The 17,238-nt window shown below is 52.8% G+C and overlaps 6 protein-coding genes across 6 annotated transcripts; 3 read left to right on the forward strand and 3 right to left on the reverse strand.

Annotated features, from left to right (window-relative positions):
• Positions 1-882: 882 nt before the first annotated feature.
• On the reverse strand, positions 883-2,245 carry P153DRAFT_382883 (oxidoreductase-like protein; the record flags this gene model as incomplete). Its single annotated transcript, XM_033670186.1, has 2 exons — positions 883-1,434; positions 1,493-2,245. 2 exons carry the CDS (start codon positions 2,243-2,245, stop codon positions 883-885), a joined length of 1,305 nt encoding a protein of 434 aa, XP_033526377.1.
• A 798-nt stretch (positions 2,246-3,043) lies between these two features.
• On the reverse strand, positions 3,044-5,000 carry P153DRAFT_354651 (cyclohexanone 1,2-monooxygenase; the record flags this gene model as incomplete). The annotated part of the gene is made up of 5 exons (XM_033666515.1): positions 3,044-3,646; positions 3,714-4,265; positions 4,330-4,343; positions 4,401-4,779; positions 4,833-5,000. 5 exons carry the CDS (start codon positions 4,998-5,000, stop codon positions 3,044-3,046), a joined length of 1,716 nt encoding a protein of 571 aa, XP_033526378.1.
• Positions 5,001-5,440: 440 nt separating this feature from the next.
• Positions 5,441-6,634, reverse strand: P153DRAFT_285485 (uncharacterized protein; the record flags this gene model as incomplete). The annotated part of the gene is made up of 2 exons (XM_033663400.1): positions 5,441-6,245; positions 6,288-6,634. The coding sequence occupies 2 exons, from the start codon at positions 6,632-6,634 to the stop codon at positions 5,441-5,443; spliced, it is 1,152 nt and encodes a 383-aa protein (XP_033526379.1).
• A 423-nt stretch (positions 6,635-7,057) lies between these two features.
• On the forward strand, positions 7,058-8,910 carry P153DRAFT_334413 (uncharacterized protein; the record flags this gene model as incomplete). Its single annotated transcript, XM_033665612.1, has 2 exons — positions 7,058-7,522; positions 7,575-8,910. The coding sequence occupies exons 1-2, from the start codon at positions 7,158-7,160 to the stop codon at positions 8,908-8,910; spliced, it is 1,701 nt and encodes a 566-aa protein (XP_033526380.1). The 5' UTR covers positions 7,058-7,157.
• A 199-nt stretch (positions 8,911-9,109) lies between these two features.
• P153DRAFT_334416 (threonine dehydratase I) lies at positions 9,110-10,913 on the forward strand (the record flags this gene model as incomplete). The annotated part of the gene is made up of 2 exons (XM_033665613.1): positions 9,110-9,556; positions 9,613-10,913. Exons 1-2 carry the CDS (start codon positions 9,133-9,135, stop codon positions 10,911-10,913), a joined length of 1,725 nt encoding a protein of 574 aa, XP_033526381.1. The 5' UTR covers positions 9,110-9,132.
• Positions 10,914-11,764: 851 nt separating this feature from the next.
• On the forward strand, positions 11,765-16,786 carry P153DRAFT_310495 (uncharacterized protein). The gene is made up of 3 exons (XM_033664771.1): positions 11,765-11,818; positions 11,865-12,360; positions 12,436-16,786. Exons 1-3 carry the CDS (start codon positions 11,807-11,809, stop codon positions 16,590-16,592), a joined length of 4,665 nt encoding a protein of 1,554 aa, XP_033526382.1. The 5' UTR covers positions 11,765-11,806; the 3' UTR covers positions 16,593-16,786.
• The last annotated feature ends 452 nt before the right edge of the window (positions 16,787-17,238 follow it).

Raw genomic sequence — 17,238 nt, forward strand, 5'->3', positions numbered from 1 at the left:
CAATTCCCATAACGACGTTGCACAGGCTGAATGCCAGCACCCATGCCTTCGGGCACCTGATATGCTTCGTATCGAAGCATTGGTACCGCCACGAACATTACTCATAAATACGTCGTTTGCACCCAGGCTGCTCGTCGTTGAAACAAGCAGTCGGGAGAACCATGCACTTCATGCACGACGCCCGTCTGAAACGCGGAGTGCTTACGTGCGATTGCGTGTACTCCTCATACTTGAAACTAGACCTGTGGTATCGACATTATAAGGGCACTGACACGTGGAGCGGTCCTTATCCCCAGACGCAATGTCCTTTACATCGGAGATAGAGAGAGTTTACCGCGCTTAATGCGCGTTCACCTCGTTCTTGGACCCTGACTCAACCCCGGTAGCCTTTATCCTGGAGGGTAATGATCCTAGCAACTCTGAAAATACTTATCCTAGCTCTTATTACTAGCCCAGGGTGTTGTGGCTTTGGCGACTGGAATGATCATAAGCTGATATTCATCATGTAAATTGTCGCAGGTTACATCACTACTATAATCACACCATCGACATCCGTCTGGCAGTGTATAGGCGATGAGGCGTGATGATTTATTTCGTCATTGATCGTGACATCCACAGTTCCAGTCGAGTTCTGTTAAAGGACTTTAACAGTATGAATTGCATCCAAAGAGTCGATCTTACGCTCGTGTGAGAACCGTGACTAATCTCCATGACAGAACTTTCGCTTCGTGTATATCGAGACAAACTTGTTTTTATGCCTTCATAATAACTCAATCTCATTGGGAGTTCAACGAAGTGTCGCAGCCACTTTTCACCCACAAGCATTTTTGAGCAACTATGGAAACAGAACTTCCTCGTCAAGCGTAACTCAGCTACCCCATATTATAGCATCCCATAAACTCTCAACCATGCCATCTGATCTGCAGTTTTCCCCGCTTGAAGCATCAAGTTCAGCGCTGCACTCCCGAGATGAATAGGACATTTGATAGTCTGCGCCTCTTCCACTGCTCCTCTCAATTTTCTGACCAGCTCCGAAGAAACTGATACGCTATCTTGTGTCGCCCCATTCAGAAGTGGTATCAACTTGCCCCCGAAGGACTTGAACATGACGCTGCCTCCTGCGGCGTCACATGCTAACTCGTAGAATTGAGATAATGGAATGCCAACCCGTTGTGCGAGTAGAATCGCTTCTACTGCCGCGCAGATGTGAATCCCGATTAGTAGGTCCGAGACGAGCTGGAGTTTGGACTTCTTTTCGTCGGCGGAAAGTGTGCTTTGGATACTGGAGACGGGCTCTGATGTCCACAGGCGAACTACCCCGGCATCGTCGTTTGCACCCCATCCGCGATCAAGCGCCGAGAAGTAAACCTGCTCTGCTACGGAACAGAGTGTTACAGGGAAGTCTACACTCCGTGCTGTAGAGGTGATGATTCCCTGTGATTATTCTTCAGCGCACGATCTTTTGCCATGTATAGAAAAGTCAACGACTCACCGTGTCCTTCAAGATAATCGTCAACGCACTCGCCCCAGGAAAGTAATCCTCCTTCAACGTCCTCTGACTTCGATTCTCAAACATCCAACTCCACGCCTCACCCCCCACAACCGCCTCATACACATCCTGCCCATTCAAGCCCAATCGCGCTGCAAACCCATACGCCTCGCTGACAGCCAGAATCTGCACTGCAGCAAGTACCTGATGCACCATTTTCATATTACTCCCTGCGCCAATGCCGCCCTGCACGATGAACAGCTTCGTCGGCGCAGACAGCTCGTCGAGCAGCCATTTGCCCTTGTGCAGCGCCGCTTCCGACGCTCCAGCCATAATACTCAGCGTGCCGTCGGCTGCACGCCCTGCACCTCCGGACACGGGCGCGTCAACGAAGTAGATATCGTCCCGTCCGGCGTCTACCAACGCCTTCTCCACGCTTTTTGCGTATGCGCTCGGCACCGTCGAGCATAAAAGCAGCGTTGCGCCGTGCGGTAGCGCCTGAACTATCCCTTCGGCGGCGAACAGAGCAGGTTGTGCCTGGTAAGCCGCGGCGACCATGACGATGTAGAATGGCTTGTCTTTTGCCGACTCGGAGAGCGAAGTCGAGGGTATGCCGCCTGCTGTAGCGAACCTTTCTAGGGACGGTGCGTATAGGTCGAAGCCTGTTACCGCGTATCCTGCTTTGACGAGATGCGTCGCCATTCCGATGCCCATGGCACCGAGGCCGCAAAAGCCGATCGCGGGTTTGGCTGTCATTGTGTGGTGGGATGAGATGCTATGTGTGGGAGTGATGTTATGTGGTGTTGTATTCCAGAGTCGAAGTGATTGCCAATGTCAAGTTACTCTCAAGATTCAACTCATGCGAGTGGAGGGCATAATCCACTACCCTAATGTCAACGACATATGAAGGTCATCATTCGGGACATCTGGGTCCGGTATGATCTTCACGCAAATTCAACATGGCGATTACCGACACAACTTCCGAGTCCCCTAGTTAGGACGGGACATGTCTCCTCCCAAATACAAACACGCCGATATTCTCCACCCAGGCCAGCTCAGTGAGACCATTCAATGGTTGTGTTGTACAACGTTGGCTAGGGTTGCCGTCGAATAGCTACCCCGCCGATGTCATTCGCCGCGTGCGGGGTAATGTTAACTTTTGTCGGCGAATGCCCGTGGACCATCGGCGTTTGACCGACAGCATGTACGCAGTGAATCTGCTCAACATGGTACAGGCTTTCGTGAGTCGATTGGTTGGTTCTACATGTTCGATATTCCGACTCTCTGAGCCTTCAAGAAATGGTAAATGGGCAGGTATGTTTCAAGATAGTTCGTACATGATAATAAGTAGACCTTTAAGTGTGCTTGGAATATCTATCTGATCTGGGCAAGGATGACGATTTGTTATTGTTATCATGACCATACTTGCTGACAATCCAGGTCTACTTTGTGTCATTTTACATATACAATACCTGTTGGCCTCGAGAAATATGTGCCCGCTGAGTGCATCCTGATTCTTCATATTACAAAGAATGCGCCTTTCCACCCAATTCTTCAACCTCGACCCACCCGCAATCCTCTCAACCCTTTTAGCCGCTCAGGTAGTCCCTCAATAATCCAGTCTCGTGCTACAAACACACCAGCAAGCGCCCCGATGGTCAATGCCCATACGACCATCCTCCCCTTTACATCCGGCCTGATTACCTCTCCAGTCTTTTCATCTCGATATGCAAAATCGTTCCTCTTCCAGAACACGCTTCTGAGCCAGTACGTAAACTGATAGCCAGGATACATCATGTTGTTGATGCCCGTCTTGGGATCCACAGCCCAATTCGTGCATCCGCTGGCCCAAACCAGTTTCTTGGCTTCACGTTGAATCCATGCCGAGTCTGCGAGTGCAGCTTCCGCTTGGACTTCGACCGTTGTGGGGGTTGGAGCGAGGAAGGCGGGGAGCCAGGAGCGGGAACGGTAGGAGGGCAGGGATTTCAATACAGGATCGAGGACTCGCAGCGTGAAGTTGATTTGGCATTCAACTGTATAGATGACGCTGAGATGGCCCGTGACGGTGTTGGGGCCCATGAGGGTGAAAAAGTTGGGGAAGTGGGGAATGACGGTGCCGAAGTAGGCTTGTGCGATGCCTTGAGAAGTGTTCTCCCACTGTTGTTTTCGAAGTTAGTTCAACTTTCCCAAATGACAAGACGTGTAAGAGAAAACAGCTACTCACGTGCTCGCGCAAGCCTAGTCCATCCCGTCCAATAATTTCCATGGGAAAAAGCATTTGCTGTGTCGCGAACCCAATCGCCAACACTACCGCATCTGCCCTCACCTCCCTCCCAGATCTCGTCAGAACCCCATCTTCCACAAATCTCTCCACAGGATCGTCACAGACAAGCTCTACATGGTCTTTCCACAAACTAGCCAAATACTCTGTATCCAGTATCTTCCTCTTGCAACCAATCTCTGTCTTCGGAATCAATGCATCCCAATACTTTTGTGGCGCCATCTTTTTCACATAGGCCTCATTTTCCTTTGCTAAAGCGTCGCGAATAGGGCGGCCGTGCTCGATACTGAAGCCGGAATAGTCACGCTCCATGTCGTAGTAGAACTTTGCGCGATAAAGACGCATGGCCAAGGGAACGTAACGCATCACGGCTTTGAAAGTTGGTGTATAGTAAGGATTTGTGCGCTCGGAGAGGTATTGGGCTTGTCGGGCAAATTGGGTGATGCTGCGGACGGGGTTTGGTGGAGAGGCCATTATGGGGAGGAACTGCGTTGCCTGGACATGGTCAGTTTGGGTTGTGAAGCCTACGAGGTCGAGAAGACCGGGTTGGAATGTATACCGAACAACCATTGCCTGATGTTGGTCAGTATGGATTGCATAGAACACAGTGACGAAACGAGAGCAGCATACCGAGAACAACAACATCTTTACCTCCCCAATCGAAACTGTGGTCCCATTGCGCCGAATGAAAAACCTTCCCATCGAACGTTTCCATGCCACGAATGTCACATCTCTTAGGCACGGATAGAGAACCCACGCCAGAGATCAATATCTTCGCTCTCCGAACGATCTTCTCTTTGCTCTCAACATTCAAAACCGTGACTTTCCACACCTTGTCCATGTCATCCCACTCAGCCTTCTCCACCACAGAATGGAACCTCACATGCTCCACAATACGATACTGCTCAGCCACCGAGCGAAAGTACTCCTGAATCTCCTCACGTAGCGAGTATTTACGGCTCCACTCAGGGTTCAGGGCGAAGCTGTAGGAATAGAAATGTGAAGCTACCTAGTCGCCGTCAATCACCCCTGCAATACACTACAAATGAATGAGAGACTCACATCGCATCCACACCCGGGGTATGAGTTTGCTAACCACGTCCCCCCCACGTCATTACTCTTCTCCACGAGCTCAAAGTTCCTGATGCCATATTGCCTGATGATCTGGATTGCGAGACCAAGGCCGCTGCACCCAGCGCCGATGATTAGGACTTCGGTATCAAAGGACATGGCGTAGTTCTGAACGATAGTACAATGGTACAAGATGCGGGGATCTCGAAATAAGAAGAAGACGAAGCTGCCCTTATCTACGACCAACAATGACTCCGTATTCCCTCCTATATCGTCTGCTTTGTGTGATACGATTATACTCCCACACCTCATCGGGCATGGTTTACCGAGTGGGCGGGGAAGAAAGTGAGGAGAAGAACCCAATCACAACACCCCGGACTGACGTCGCCCGGCGGGGTCCCCGCATTTCACCCAAATGGGTATCCCGTAGTTTTGTTGAAGTGGTTCGCGAGATAAGTTACTCCCTGACGATATGAGAAGTTGATAGATGATAAGTGATTATAAAAATTATTTTTTCATACTGTGTTCCTTAACTCGCCCCCTTTACATACTGATAAGTACGTCGCAAGTCAACTCTTGAGATACAATTACCTCCCCACTCACTCAGTCAGTCCAGCGAACCGACTGGGTGTACGCAACAGTGTTGGCTCTTTGGGGTTCTTGCTCTGCTGCCCATTAGGTAGAGCCAAGTCCTTGTTCCACTTCTCCTTGACAAATTCCAGCGTCCGGGCGAAAACCAGTTGCCTTTCCTTTCTTTCGTGCTTACCGACGAAGGTATCTGGGAACTGCGTCCAACCATGTTGGCACAGAGGAGCATGCCACACCTCAAGACCACCGTTCTGGTCGTTGACGGGATATGGCTGGCCACCCGTGTGACCGTCCCAATCCGCCTCTCTTTGGTCACCGAACCTGACGGGGCCGTGCCAACCACCGATGTTCATCTTATCGACCCAGACGTCGCTTTGCACCGCTAGAGAGTCACTTTCTGGAAGGACGAGGAAGATGGCGGCGTTTTTCTGCACACAGTCCGGGTCGTTCAAGCCGGGACTGGCCCTGGGATGGGGACGCAGCTTCTTAGAGAGGTATGTCGGGCCCATGATGGAGAACAGACCAGGTGCTTTTGGCTTCTCGGGCCTTTTATCATCACCCTTGAGCGCGTTTGGCAGAGGTTTCATGGGGCGCTCGTGGGGTAGTAATCGGGCGTCTAGCGAGGGATAGAACAGGAGCAGAGGTAGCATTCGTGGTTGGGCGTGAGGCGGGGGCAATACGGTAGGCCATGGCTGGTGAGGATCGTCGAGGATGGTGGCTGCTCGATTTCGCGGCAAGAGGGACGGCATGGTCTCGGCAGGCGTGGGGCCCCGTGTCGTTGAACTGTCGACCGGGATGGGTGCTTGTGTCATTGAACTGTCGACATGGGGTAATGAGCCGGCTAGTGCTGTAGGCGACATTGTGAGCTCCGGACATGGGGGCACCGACATGGCCATGTTCAGGGCGATGTTCCCCCCAGCCGAGAAGCCGCTGATGGCGAGGCGGGTAGGGTCCAGGGTGATGGTGGTGACTTGCTCGACGTGCCGAACCGGGGCCGTCCCGTTCTTTTTAAGCAGATCCGCGCGTAGCAGAGAGTAGTAGCGCTGTATCTCGGTCCTGAGGACGTTTGCGGCTTTTGATACGCCCGACGTGTCCAGGATGGCGGACAGGACATCTTCTGCGTCGTGGATGGCGGCGGGGAACTGGTGAAAAGGGCCGATGCGGTAGGAGACGCTGACGACGACGGCTCCAAGTTCGCGCGCCATCATGGCAGCGTAGGGGGCCTGCTCGAGCGGAGAACCCATGATAAAGCCGCCGCCGTGGAAGTCCAGTACAACAGGCACCTTCCATTCTCCCGTCTGGGCTCTCTGTGCGTCGCCATCGCCGTCGCCGGGCAAGTCGACGGGGTTGGGCGGCACGAAGACATATATGGCGATGTTGTTGTCTTTTCTACTGGGCAGGGCGACCAGGAACGGCTGGGGGCCCTCGGGCGAGGTGATGCGCAGGACCGACAGCGGGACGAAGCGGGGCAGGTGGACGAGACAGGTGCGCCATTGGATGTGGAAGGGGAGGCGGAAGAAGTAGGCGACGGAGTGCCAGTAATCGCTCATGGTAGCGAGGCTGGGCAGGGGAGTGTCGTGACGATGGAGACGCAGGGACTAGCCCGCCGTCATTGAGCCCGACGCGACGTCACGTCCCTCTCCAGCACCGTCCTCGATCATACGGTGCTATACAATACGGTACTATACAATACACCCCGACAACACCCACACAGCTCCGTCGAGGGCAATGCTCGGCCTCTGCTTCACCGCGTCGCGCGCGCAGGTGGCGGCGTACCTGCTGGGCGTGGCCCTCTTCAGCATCTCGTTCCTCGTCTTCCTCAACAGCTCCATCTCGTTTGTCATCACGCAGCGCATCGGGCAGGCGCGCCACGTCGGCGACGCCGTGGGCACGCTGGGCTTTGCCGACGAGCTGGTGGCCCTGGTCGCGTGTCCGGCGTGGGGGCTGCTCAGCGACCGCGTCGGCGTGAGGAGCGTGGCAGTCATGGGCTACGTGATCGTGGGCGCGGCGCTGTGGACGCTGGTGCAGGCGACCAACGTGTACCCGCAGCTGCTGCTGGCGCGCATCCTGTTCAGCGTGGGCGGCAGCGCGACGTGAGTGCTGGGGCCGACGTCTGGACATGCAATGCAGTGCTGACCCACGCAGTGCGACCATGGTGACGGCCATCCTGCCCACCATGACGCTCGTCGCGCCCGCCGCACACGATGCCCCCGCCTCGCCGCCCCGCCCCGAACGAAGCTCTCACGCCGTCACGCCCTCGATCTCGTCGGAGCTGACCATCACGCCCGCCCGCTTCCGCTCGACGTCGCCCGAGGGAGCGCCCGAGCCAGCGCCCAAGACGGACACGACGGCCTCGACGTCGCAGCTGGCAGGCCTCGTCGGCACCTTCACGGGCTGCGGCGCCCTCGTCGCCCTGGGCGCATTCCTGCCCCTGCCCACGCGGTTCCAACACGCGGGGCACACTCCCGCCGCAGCTGTGGCCGACGCCTTCTATGTCGTCGGCGCCATCGCCATGCTGGTCGCCCTGGCCTGCTTCTTCGGCCTGCGCAACCTGCCCGGCGAGGAGGCCAAGGGCTGGGGGCGTCGACAGCACGCATTCGACACGCGCCGCGTCCTGTCCTACCCGCGCCTGTTTCTCGCGAGCCTGCGTCTGGGCCTCACGTCGCCCACCATTGGACTCGGCTACGTCGGCGGCTTCGTTGCGCGCGCCTCGTCCGTCGCCATCTCGCTCTTCATCCCGCTCTTCGCCAACCACTACTTCCTGCGCACGGGCGAATGCGCCGTCGACCCCTCCAACCCCTCGGACATCAAACACGCCTGCCCGCAAGCCTACCAGCTCGCCGCCATGCTCACGGGCGTCAGCCAGCTCATTGCGCTCATGTGCGCGCCTCTCTTCGGATACCTGTCTGGACGCTACCCCAGATACAACCTCCCGCTGCTAGTGGCAGCCGCGGCAGGCATCGCTGGCTACTCTGCCTTTGCGTCCCTTGCGAGCCCCGACCCACGAAGCGAGGACGGGACAGGCGCGATATTCGCCATTGTTGCACTCCTCGGCATCAGCCAGATTGGAGCTATCGTCTGCTCTCTGGCTCTGCTGGGCCGTGGTATCAACAACGACGACGCCCGCCCCTCGGAGGCTGCAGGCTCGGCGTTTGGGTCAGCCTCACACCCGTCGGCAGGCGCAACCCCACCCTCGAGCACGCCGTGCACGCCCTTGGACGAAGACGCGCCCTTGTTGGGAGGCGGCAGTGTCTCGCGGCCGACTGCATCGCTGGACTCGCACTCGCACAACCACATCAAGGGCTTGATTGCAGGGACATACAGCCTAATAGGCGGGTTCGGGATCCTGCTGCTGACAAAGGCAGGGGGTGCGCTGTTTGACAGCAGCGGGCCTGGGGCGCCGTTCTACATGATGGCTGGGTTTAATGCGCTGTTGCTCGTGGTGGGCATTGCTGTGAGCGTGAGGCAGGCCGTGCGGTGATTTGTAGACATTCGCAGATGTATGATGTATGACGTATAACACGGACCTGCTGCTACTTCTCGCCTGATGGAGACGTGATGTGAAGCGACGTACGACCTGGCTGGCTCCGATACCGCAGCCAGCCGCCGACTCACCGATGGCGCGCGAGAATAATTTATAGACGGCCGACGTGCCCATGCGCAGTCGAGCACCCCCACCACCTCCCACCCCCAAGCCACCCCAATGGCCGCCGTCGACGACTACTCGCGCCCCACGACGCCAGACGGCAGCGGCAATGCCCTCCCCAACGGCGTCGTGTCGCCGCGCACGCCCCGGCCGACGGGCCTGGCGCTCACAGAGTACACGGCCAACGCCAGCCCGGGCAGCTCCTCCCCCCGGCCAGACCACGGGGTGCCCGACGAGTTCCTGCTGCCGACGGGCTACCCCGACTACCTGCGGCTGATCCTCACGTCGCGCGTGTACGAGGTGGTGACGGAGACGCCGCTCACGCACGCGACCAACCTCAGCAACCGGCTCGAGTGCAACGTGCTGCTCAAGCGCGAGGACCTGCAGCCCGTCTTCAGCTTCAAGCTGCGCGGCGCCTACAACAAGATGGCCCACCTGGACCCCAAGCACCGCTGGCGGGGCGTCGTCGCGTGCAGTGCCGGTACGCTGAGCCCGCCTCCGTAGACGTCGACGCTGCCACGGCTCATCGTGTCGCAGGAAACCACGCCCAGGGAGTCGCCTACTCGGCCCGCCGCCTCAAGATCCCCGCCACCATTGTCATGCCCAGCGGCACCCCCGACATCAAGCACAAGAACGTCTCGCGCCTCGGCGGCGCCGTCATCCTGCACGGCCAGGACTTCGACGCCGCCAAGCAGGAGGCCGCCCGCCTCGAGAAGCTGCACGGCCTCGTCTCCATCCCGCCCTTTGACGACCCCTACGTCATCGCCGGCCAGGGCACCGTCGGCATGGAGCTGCTGCGCCAGACCAACCTGCAGCACCTGCAGGCCGTCTTCTGCTGCGTCGGCGGCGGCGGCCTGATTGCCGGCGTCGGCGTCTACATCAAGCGCATCGCGCCCCACGTCAAGATCATCGGCGTCGAGCAGTACGACGCCAACGCCATGGTCGAGTCGCTCAAGGCCGGCAAGCGCGTCGTCCTCAGCGAGGTCGGCCTCTTCGCCGATGGCGCCGCCGTCAAGACCGTCGGCGAGGAGACGTTCCGCATCTGCCAGGACGTCGTCGACGAGGTCGTCCAGGTCACCACCGACGAGACCTGCGCCGCCATCAAAGACATGTTTGAAGACACGCGCTCCATTGTCGAGCCCGCCGGCGCCCTCGCCCTCGCCGGCCTGAAGAAGTGGGTGAGCCGCAACCCCTCGCCCAACCGTGACCGCGGCCTCATCGCCATTGCAAGCGGCGCCAACATGAACTTTGACCGCCTGCGCTTCGTCGCCGAACGCGCTGCCCTCGGTGAGAACAAGGAGGCCCTCTTATCTGTCACCATCCCCGAAACACCCGGCGCCTTTGCCAGACTCGTCTCCATCATCCACCCCATGGCCGTTACCGAATTTAGCTACCGCTACTCCGGCCCCAATTCAGCCAGCATCCTCGTTGGTGTTGAGCTAAAGGCCGCAACACGCTCGCGCGACCTGCCAGACCTCATTGCACGTCTAGGTGCGGAAGGCATGGCCGCCCACGACCTCTCGCAGGATGAGTTGGCCAAATCACACATCAGATACCTCGTTGGAGGTCGTAGCAACGCCGCTGACGAGCACCTGTACATGTTCGAGTTTCCCGAACGGGGCGGCGCCTTGAACAAATTCTTGAACACGCTGCAGCCGGGCATGAACATCAGCCTCTTCCATTATAGGAACTATGGAGGAGATGTCGCCAAGATCCTGGCGGGCATCCAGTGCAAGCAGGAGGACGACGCCAAGTTGGAAGCGTTTCTCAAGGAGATTGGCTACCCGTATAAAGAAGTCACGGACAGCGGGAGCTACAAGATGTTTTTACGGGATTAGGGGTTAAGTGTCTTGCATGCATCAGGTGTGTGTATATGAAAATAGACGTCAAATAAATTAGAGTAAAATCATACCACATACGGGGAGAGCATTCGCTCAATAACTAACCTTTTAATATGCCTTCACTGATCTCTCATTTCACTTTCGCGGACCATCATCATAAGATATTGATTTGTTCGACTAGAACGGGCTGCATGTTGACATCTACACGTTTATAGATCCATACATAAATGTTACGACGTCATTCGAGCTACTAACTGGTGATTGAAAGCGTTTAAAGCGACTAATAAATTACTTTTGTAGCATTCTTTTCGAATGTCATACTACTCACTGATTACAGGAGTTAAGTAAACGTCTCTGTTAGTCTTTGCTTCGCATGGAATATGTTGATATAAACATTCTAAGTATAAGGACTATACTCTGGTCGTTTGAAGCCCAAACTTCCCGGTTGGTGATTTCTTCTGATGAACTTTGGCCATGATAGAGACAAATGCATCCACATTGGGTAGTTCATCATTCATACAGCAGAAAGATGGGAGGAACCTCTCTGGATCCGAGGCAAAAGATCCATACGCTCACGGCTGCAAGCGCGCTTGAGCATCATCTGTTCAATCCGAAGAAATCCCTGGTCGAGCAGATGACAGTATGATGTTGATTTGCACAGTTTGGCAATCTGATGCGGGGTGGGGGGAACGGCATATCAGCTCACAGCCAACCATTTAACGCTCTGCGGTCAAGTACACCAGTTAACATGCACCTTGCCATCATTGCTAGATATCAAAGGGCAGGTATTGTTATCTTCATAGTCCCTGCGTATAAAACGACAGTCACCTTCCCGCCTCCCATTCCATAAAGCACTCTCTGCGCCAGATACGATGTGTTGAGCAAAAGAAATGGCAGTTGAGGTAAGCCTTTCCCCCGTCCCGTTCGTACAAGCTGACTCAATCGTAGTCTACCCCGCCAGACGGATGCCTGAAAAATGACAGGCACCGTTCAAATGGAGCCTTGTTGCGACTCACCAACAGAAGTGGTTTGTCGGTCCAGAAGTCTCTAAGCATCCTCACACGCAACAAATCCGACCATGGCACATCAACATCGACCAACTCATTTGGCCCCTATGGCCTTACTCTTCTGCACGATCCGCCAGAACCCCTTATTGATGTGATATTTGTGCATGGACTTCGAGGTGGCTCTGTCAAAACCTGGAGCAAAAACGACGACAGTCAGTACTTCTGGCCACAAGCCTGGCTGCCCCAAGAACCAGACTTGCAACATGTTCGCATCCATACATTTGGCTACAACAGCGATTGGGCTGAGCGTAAAGAGAGTATCTTGAATGTACATGACTTTGGAAAGGATTTGCTGGGAGAAATAAGGACAAACCCGTATCTGAGAGCTTCGAAAGTATCGCCTATCATACTCATTGGGCACAGTATGGGGGGCCTGGGTAAGGATGACTTTTTGTTTCTATGTTGGTCACGATATCCAATGGTTTGGTTGTCAAGCTGATATTAGTGTGCAGTTATCAAAAAGACTTACATCCTCGCCCGTAGAGATAGCGCGACTCAGGATCTTGCAGCCCGCATCCAATGCCTCATATTCCTTGCGACACCACACCGAGGTGCTAGTCTAGCATCTGCACTGGGCAACATGCTTCGAGCTGCAGGCATGTTCAGTGTAAAACCCTTTCTCTCGGACCTCGAGAAGAATTCGCCAGGGCTCGACATGATAAACGATGACTTCAGACACTATGCAGACGAGGTTCGTCTCTTGTCTTTCTACGAAACGCTAAGACTCAATCTGGGTGTTCAATCTGCATTGATCGTTGAAAAAGACTCCGCGTCGATTGGTTTGAAACACGAGCGCATACAACCGCTCAACGCCGACCACCGTACGGTTTGCAAGTTCAGCAGCACGCACGATCCGAACTACATCAAGGTCAAAAACGCCCTCGCTAGTATCGTTGAGGACATATTGGGCGACACGTTGGTGAGGCAAGGTGATGAGGAACAGTTCCAAATCTCGACTTTACAGACTTACCTTGGCGTAACGGACAAGCCTACAGATGAACTCAACAATGAACAAGATAGCCAGACTAGAGGTTCTTGCTCCTGGATCGAGAAGCGAAGTGGCTTCCAATCATGGGTAGAGATATCTACGCCTGCAGTTCCACTATATTGGATCCACGCACAACCAGGAACGGGCAAGACCGTCCTGGCTGGGCATGTCATCACGCACCTTCAGACTATCGGCCACGATTGCAGCTACTACTTCTTTAAGCACGGACAGGAGGGAATGAACACTTTGAGCGCAATGTTACGATCGTTCGCTTTCCAGATGGCTGTCATGCACCCATTAGTCCGACAAGAGCTGCTAAACCTGCACCAGCGCAGCGCTGCCTTTGACAAAGACGACGAAAGAGTTGTTTGGAGGACGTTATTTACGGGAGCGCTTCTCAAAGTCATGCTTGGAAGACCCCAGTATTGGGTCATTGACGCACTTGATGAATGTGTTGACCCTTTGAATCTGTTTCCTTTCCTTTCTCGGTTAGAGAGCCAATACATCATTCAAGTCTTCATCACAAGTAGGCCGTGGCCTGAGTTTGAGCGACACTTTTCACGGCTGGGTCGTCGAGTCTTGATTGATAGTATCCCTGTGGAGAATACCATCAAGGACATCAGAATGTTTTTCGATGAGAACGTTGACACTCTCCTTGTTGAAGATGAAATGGATAGACTGCATCTTGTGGAGAAGCTGGTCAAGAAATCGACAGGTTGTTTCCTTTGGGCTCGCTTGGTCCTGCAAGAGCTCCAATCTGTTTATAGTGAAGAGCACATTGAAGACGTCATTGATGAGCTGCCTACAGAGATGGGCCCTTTTTACGAAAGGATCCTGGATGAGATGTCCCGGAATGTACGCGAAGCGCAGCTGACTAAAGCATTGCTCGTTTGGGCAATCTGTGCAGTACGTCCGCTACAAACCTCCGAGCTTATCAACGCTATCAAGATTGATAACGGTCTAAGCGTGCTGAATATGGAAAAATCAATTCAAGGTCTTTGTGGTCAACTTCTCCATGTCGATAAGATCGGATGCGTTCAAGTTATGCACATGACTACACGCACCTTTCTTACAGACGGATCCCTCGAATCAGAATTCGCTGTCTCAAGAGTACAAGGAAATCAGCGCCTCGCTCTCGCTTGTCTCGACTATCTTTCTGGAGAGGAAATGAGGCCTCCTCGCAACAGAGGAGGTCGTAATATCTTACAAAGAGTCAAAAGTCCAATTGCAGACTATGCTTGCGTCTCTTTTTCTGAGCATTTAGTTACTGCCTCATCATCTGATGACATCCTTTTCCTTGCACTTGAGAAGTTTCTGAGATCGAACGTTTTGACTTGGGTGGAGTACATCGCAGAGACCAAAAAGAGCCTATACCATCTGAAAAGAACAGCCAAGAACTTGCACAGATATCTCAGTCGGAGGGCAATGCATACACCACCGCTTGGGGAGGCCCACCGCTACATCAATCAATGGGTGTTGGACTTGGTACGACTTGCGGCCAAGTTTGGGCAGAATCTTCTGGATCGCCCGGATTCAATTCACAGTCTAATTGCGCCCTTTTGTCCTCGGAATTCTGCAATCAATCAGCAGTTCGCCCACTCTCACGGTGGCTTGACCGTCGTTGGTCTGGGCAATGATGCTTGGGAAGATTCCATATCTTGCATTGACTTTCGAAATAACCGAGCAATGTCTGTTGCTGCAGGCGATAACACGTTTGCCATTGGCACAAAGTCTGGACAGATCTTGTTGTATTGGCAGACAACTTGTCAGCAAAGGATGTCCTTGTGGCATGAGGAATCCGCAAAGGTTTTGCGTTTTGACAACAGTCATCGACTTGCTTGTGCTGGACCCCATAAGATCTGTCTTTGGAATCTTGACAGTCACGCTCTGTTGTGGACATATGATACCAAAGACTCACCAGTTCTGCTTCAATTCTCGCCTAACGACAAGTTTCTCCTCGCGGTGACAAGGAGTAGTCATGCTATCACAATAGACTGCAAACACGGGACCATTCTTCGAGATCAATCCTTTCATAGCCGGCAGGCGCCATTGGACGTGGCCATTTCCCCTGACTGCAAGATGGTCGCCTTTGCTTACCGTGGTAAAGCCGTACTCTTATGGAGTTTGGACGACGATCAATTATTAGGAGCATGCGGTGGCGAGCCAGGATCATCAGCAATGATCAGTAATCTATCCCCCCAGCAGGTTCTCTTCAACTCCAATCCTGCTGTTGAGTTGATGGTAGTAACGTTTCAAAACGGGAACATGATACTCTATGAGACTTGGAACCAACGGGCCTTGAAGGCTGTCCAACAGGACATCCATTACCTAGCTTGCTCGCCAGACGGACGTAAACTTGCTACTGGTTCAAGCTGGGGTATAATCGGACTGTGGGACTTTGAGACCTTGACGCTGCTGTACCAGATCAATACTCGCGAAACCTTGGGCAAGGCTTTATCATTCACTGCGTGTGGTACTCGCATTGTTGAACTAAGGGATCGCAAAACGAAGGTATGGGAGCCTGATGTTCTCATTCGCAAAGCAAGTGAGGAGGATTCAAGCATAGGTGGGTCGGTGGCTATGCCTGCGCTGATTATTGGTGAGGGGGAACAAGATATCATACCTATTACCTCCGTTTCTGTTCATCCGACACTAGAGATCGTTCTTGTAGGCAAGGATGATGGCACGATGAACATCTACTCTGGCTATTCAGGAGAGTGGCAGGCTGTTCTCTATAGCCATAGGCAAGACGTATTCGTAAGGAAAATTGTGGTAAGCGCTGGCAATGTGGTTGTGTCAGAGGATGCCAGTAACACAGCCATGGCGTACGATATGAATTTCGAACAGCCTGCAACCTTGACCGTATTGAGACAACTCCTCAACCATCGGTTTGACGAACCTGTTCAGCAGCTCTTGTTAAATAGCAAGGGAGACAGGCTTCTTGTTTCTACCGCCACCTACGATTACTTTTGGAGCCGAGCTGAAGATGAGAGGTTCAAGCAAGAAAAGGTCCTCGAGACTCCATCTCGTTCTATCTGGAAATGGGTGTCGTCGGCCAGAGTACCAGGAACATTGGTCTTGGTCGTCGATCAGACCATCCGGTCGTTCAGTTGGGACAAGATGGAAGAAATGAACACAACAAGTCCGACCCAAAGGATCAGTCTCGGTCCAGCAGACCTAAGTGGATCCGACCTCACACTCAAGGCCCTTGTCACAGATGTCTCTGGTACCAATCTCATAGCAGAAATTGCACACAAACTCGGTTCGAAAGCTACTGAACGCTTCGCCATCTGGCGAGCTGATGACATCGAATCACAGAACAAAGGTGCAAGTACAGAACCCACTCTACTACTTTCGTCGCAAGAGATCAAACATTTCCTTGGTATGTTCGGGCACAAGGTCGTGTTCTTGGATCACCATCTCTGGGTCTGCTCGATAGATCTCACGAGTCTGCGACCGGAACACAAAGGCACGTACGAAGGGACGGTGAAAAAGCATTTCTTCGTTCCGTTGGAGTTTGTAGGCGGCAACGAAGGTAACACAGGCTTAGTAACACAAAAAGGTTGTGTTGTGTTCCCTAAAGAGGGAGAGATTGCGGTAGTAAGAGATGGATTGAAATAGACAATATAGAGGTTTAGACAACCTTTAGTTGTATAAAGGCGGTATGTAGTAGTACACATATTTAAGTAAACAGGACAGACAATTAGTAGAAGTATAACAGTAAGCAGTTCCTATTTCTTCTTACTCTTTTGCTTGCCGCTACCTATTGTTTTTACTATTACTACTGCAGTAGCTATAGCCTCTATGTTATTTCTACTTACTTGCTATAAAGTCTAGACACTAATTAAGAATTAAACGATAATATTTTAGACAAATATTATAAAAAAAATAATATTAGAGAGAAAGTAGAGTTATAGATTTCGACCTTAGTGTATAGATACTAAAATTCTATTCTAGGCTTTAAGTGTATTAATAATTCTCTTAAAGGTAAAAATACATAAGTTAATAAGAGTCTAGTGTAGTACTTAGATCTAGAAGCAAATACCTAGCTATATTAAGTATTAAAGAAATACGTAAAACAGTATAATAATTATTTAAGAAAGCTATATTATTATACTATAGTAGCGTACTACTAAAATAGACTAAGCTATACTTTCTATTTATAGCTAAAGAGAGTTTTAATAAATAAGTAGTTTTCTACTAAGTTTTAAGCTAGAAAGAAGATAAAGAAATCTTATATAATATTATATCTTATAAGTAAATAAAA

Source organism: Dothidotthia symphoricarpi, assembly GCF_010015815.1.
Source record: "Dothidotthia symphoricarpi CBS 119687 unplaced genomic scaffold P153scaffold_5, whole genome shotgun sequence".
NCBI classification, from domain to species: domain Eukaryota; kingdom Fungi; phylum Ascomycota; class Dothideomycetes; order Pleosporales; family Dothidotthiaceae; genus Dothidotthia; species Dothidotthia symphoricarpi.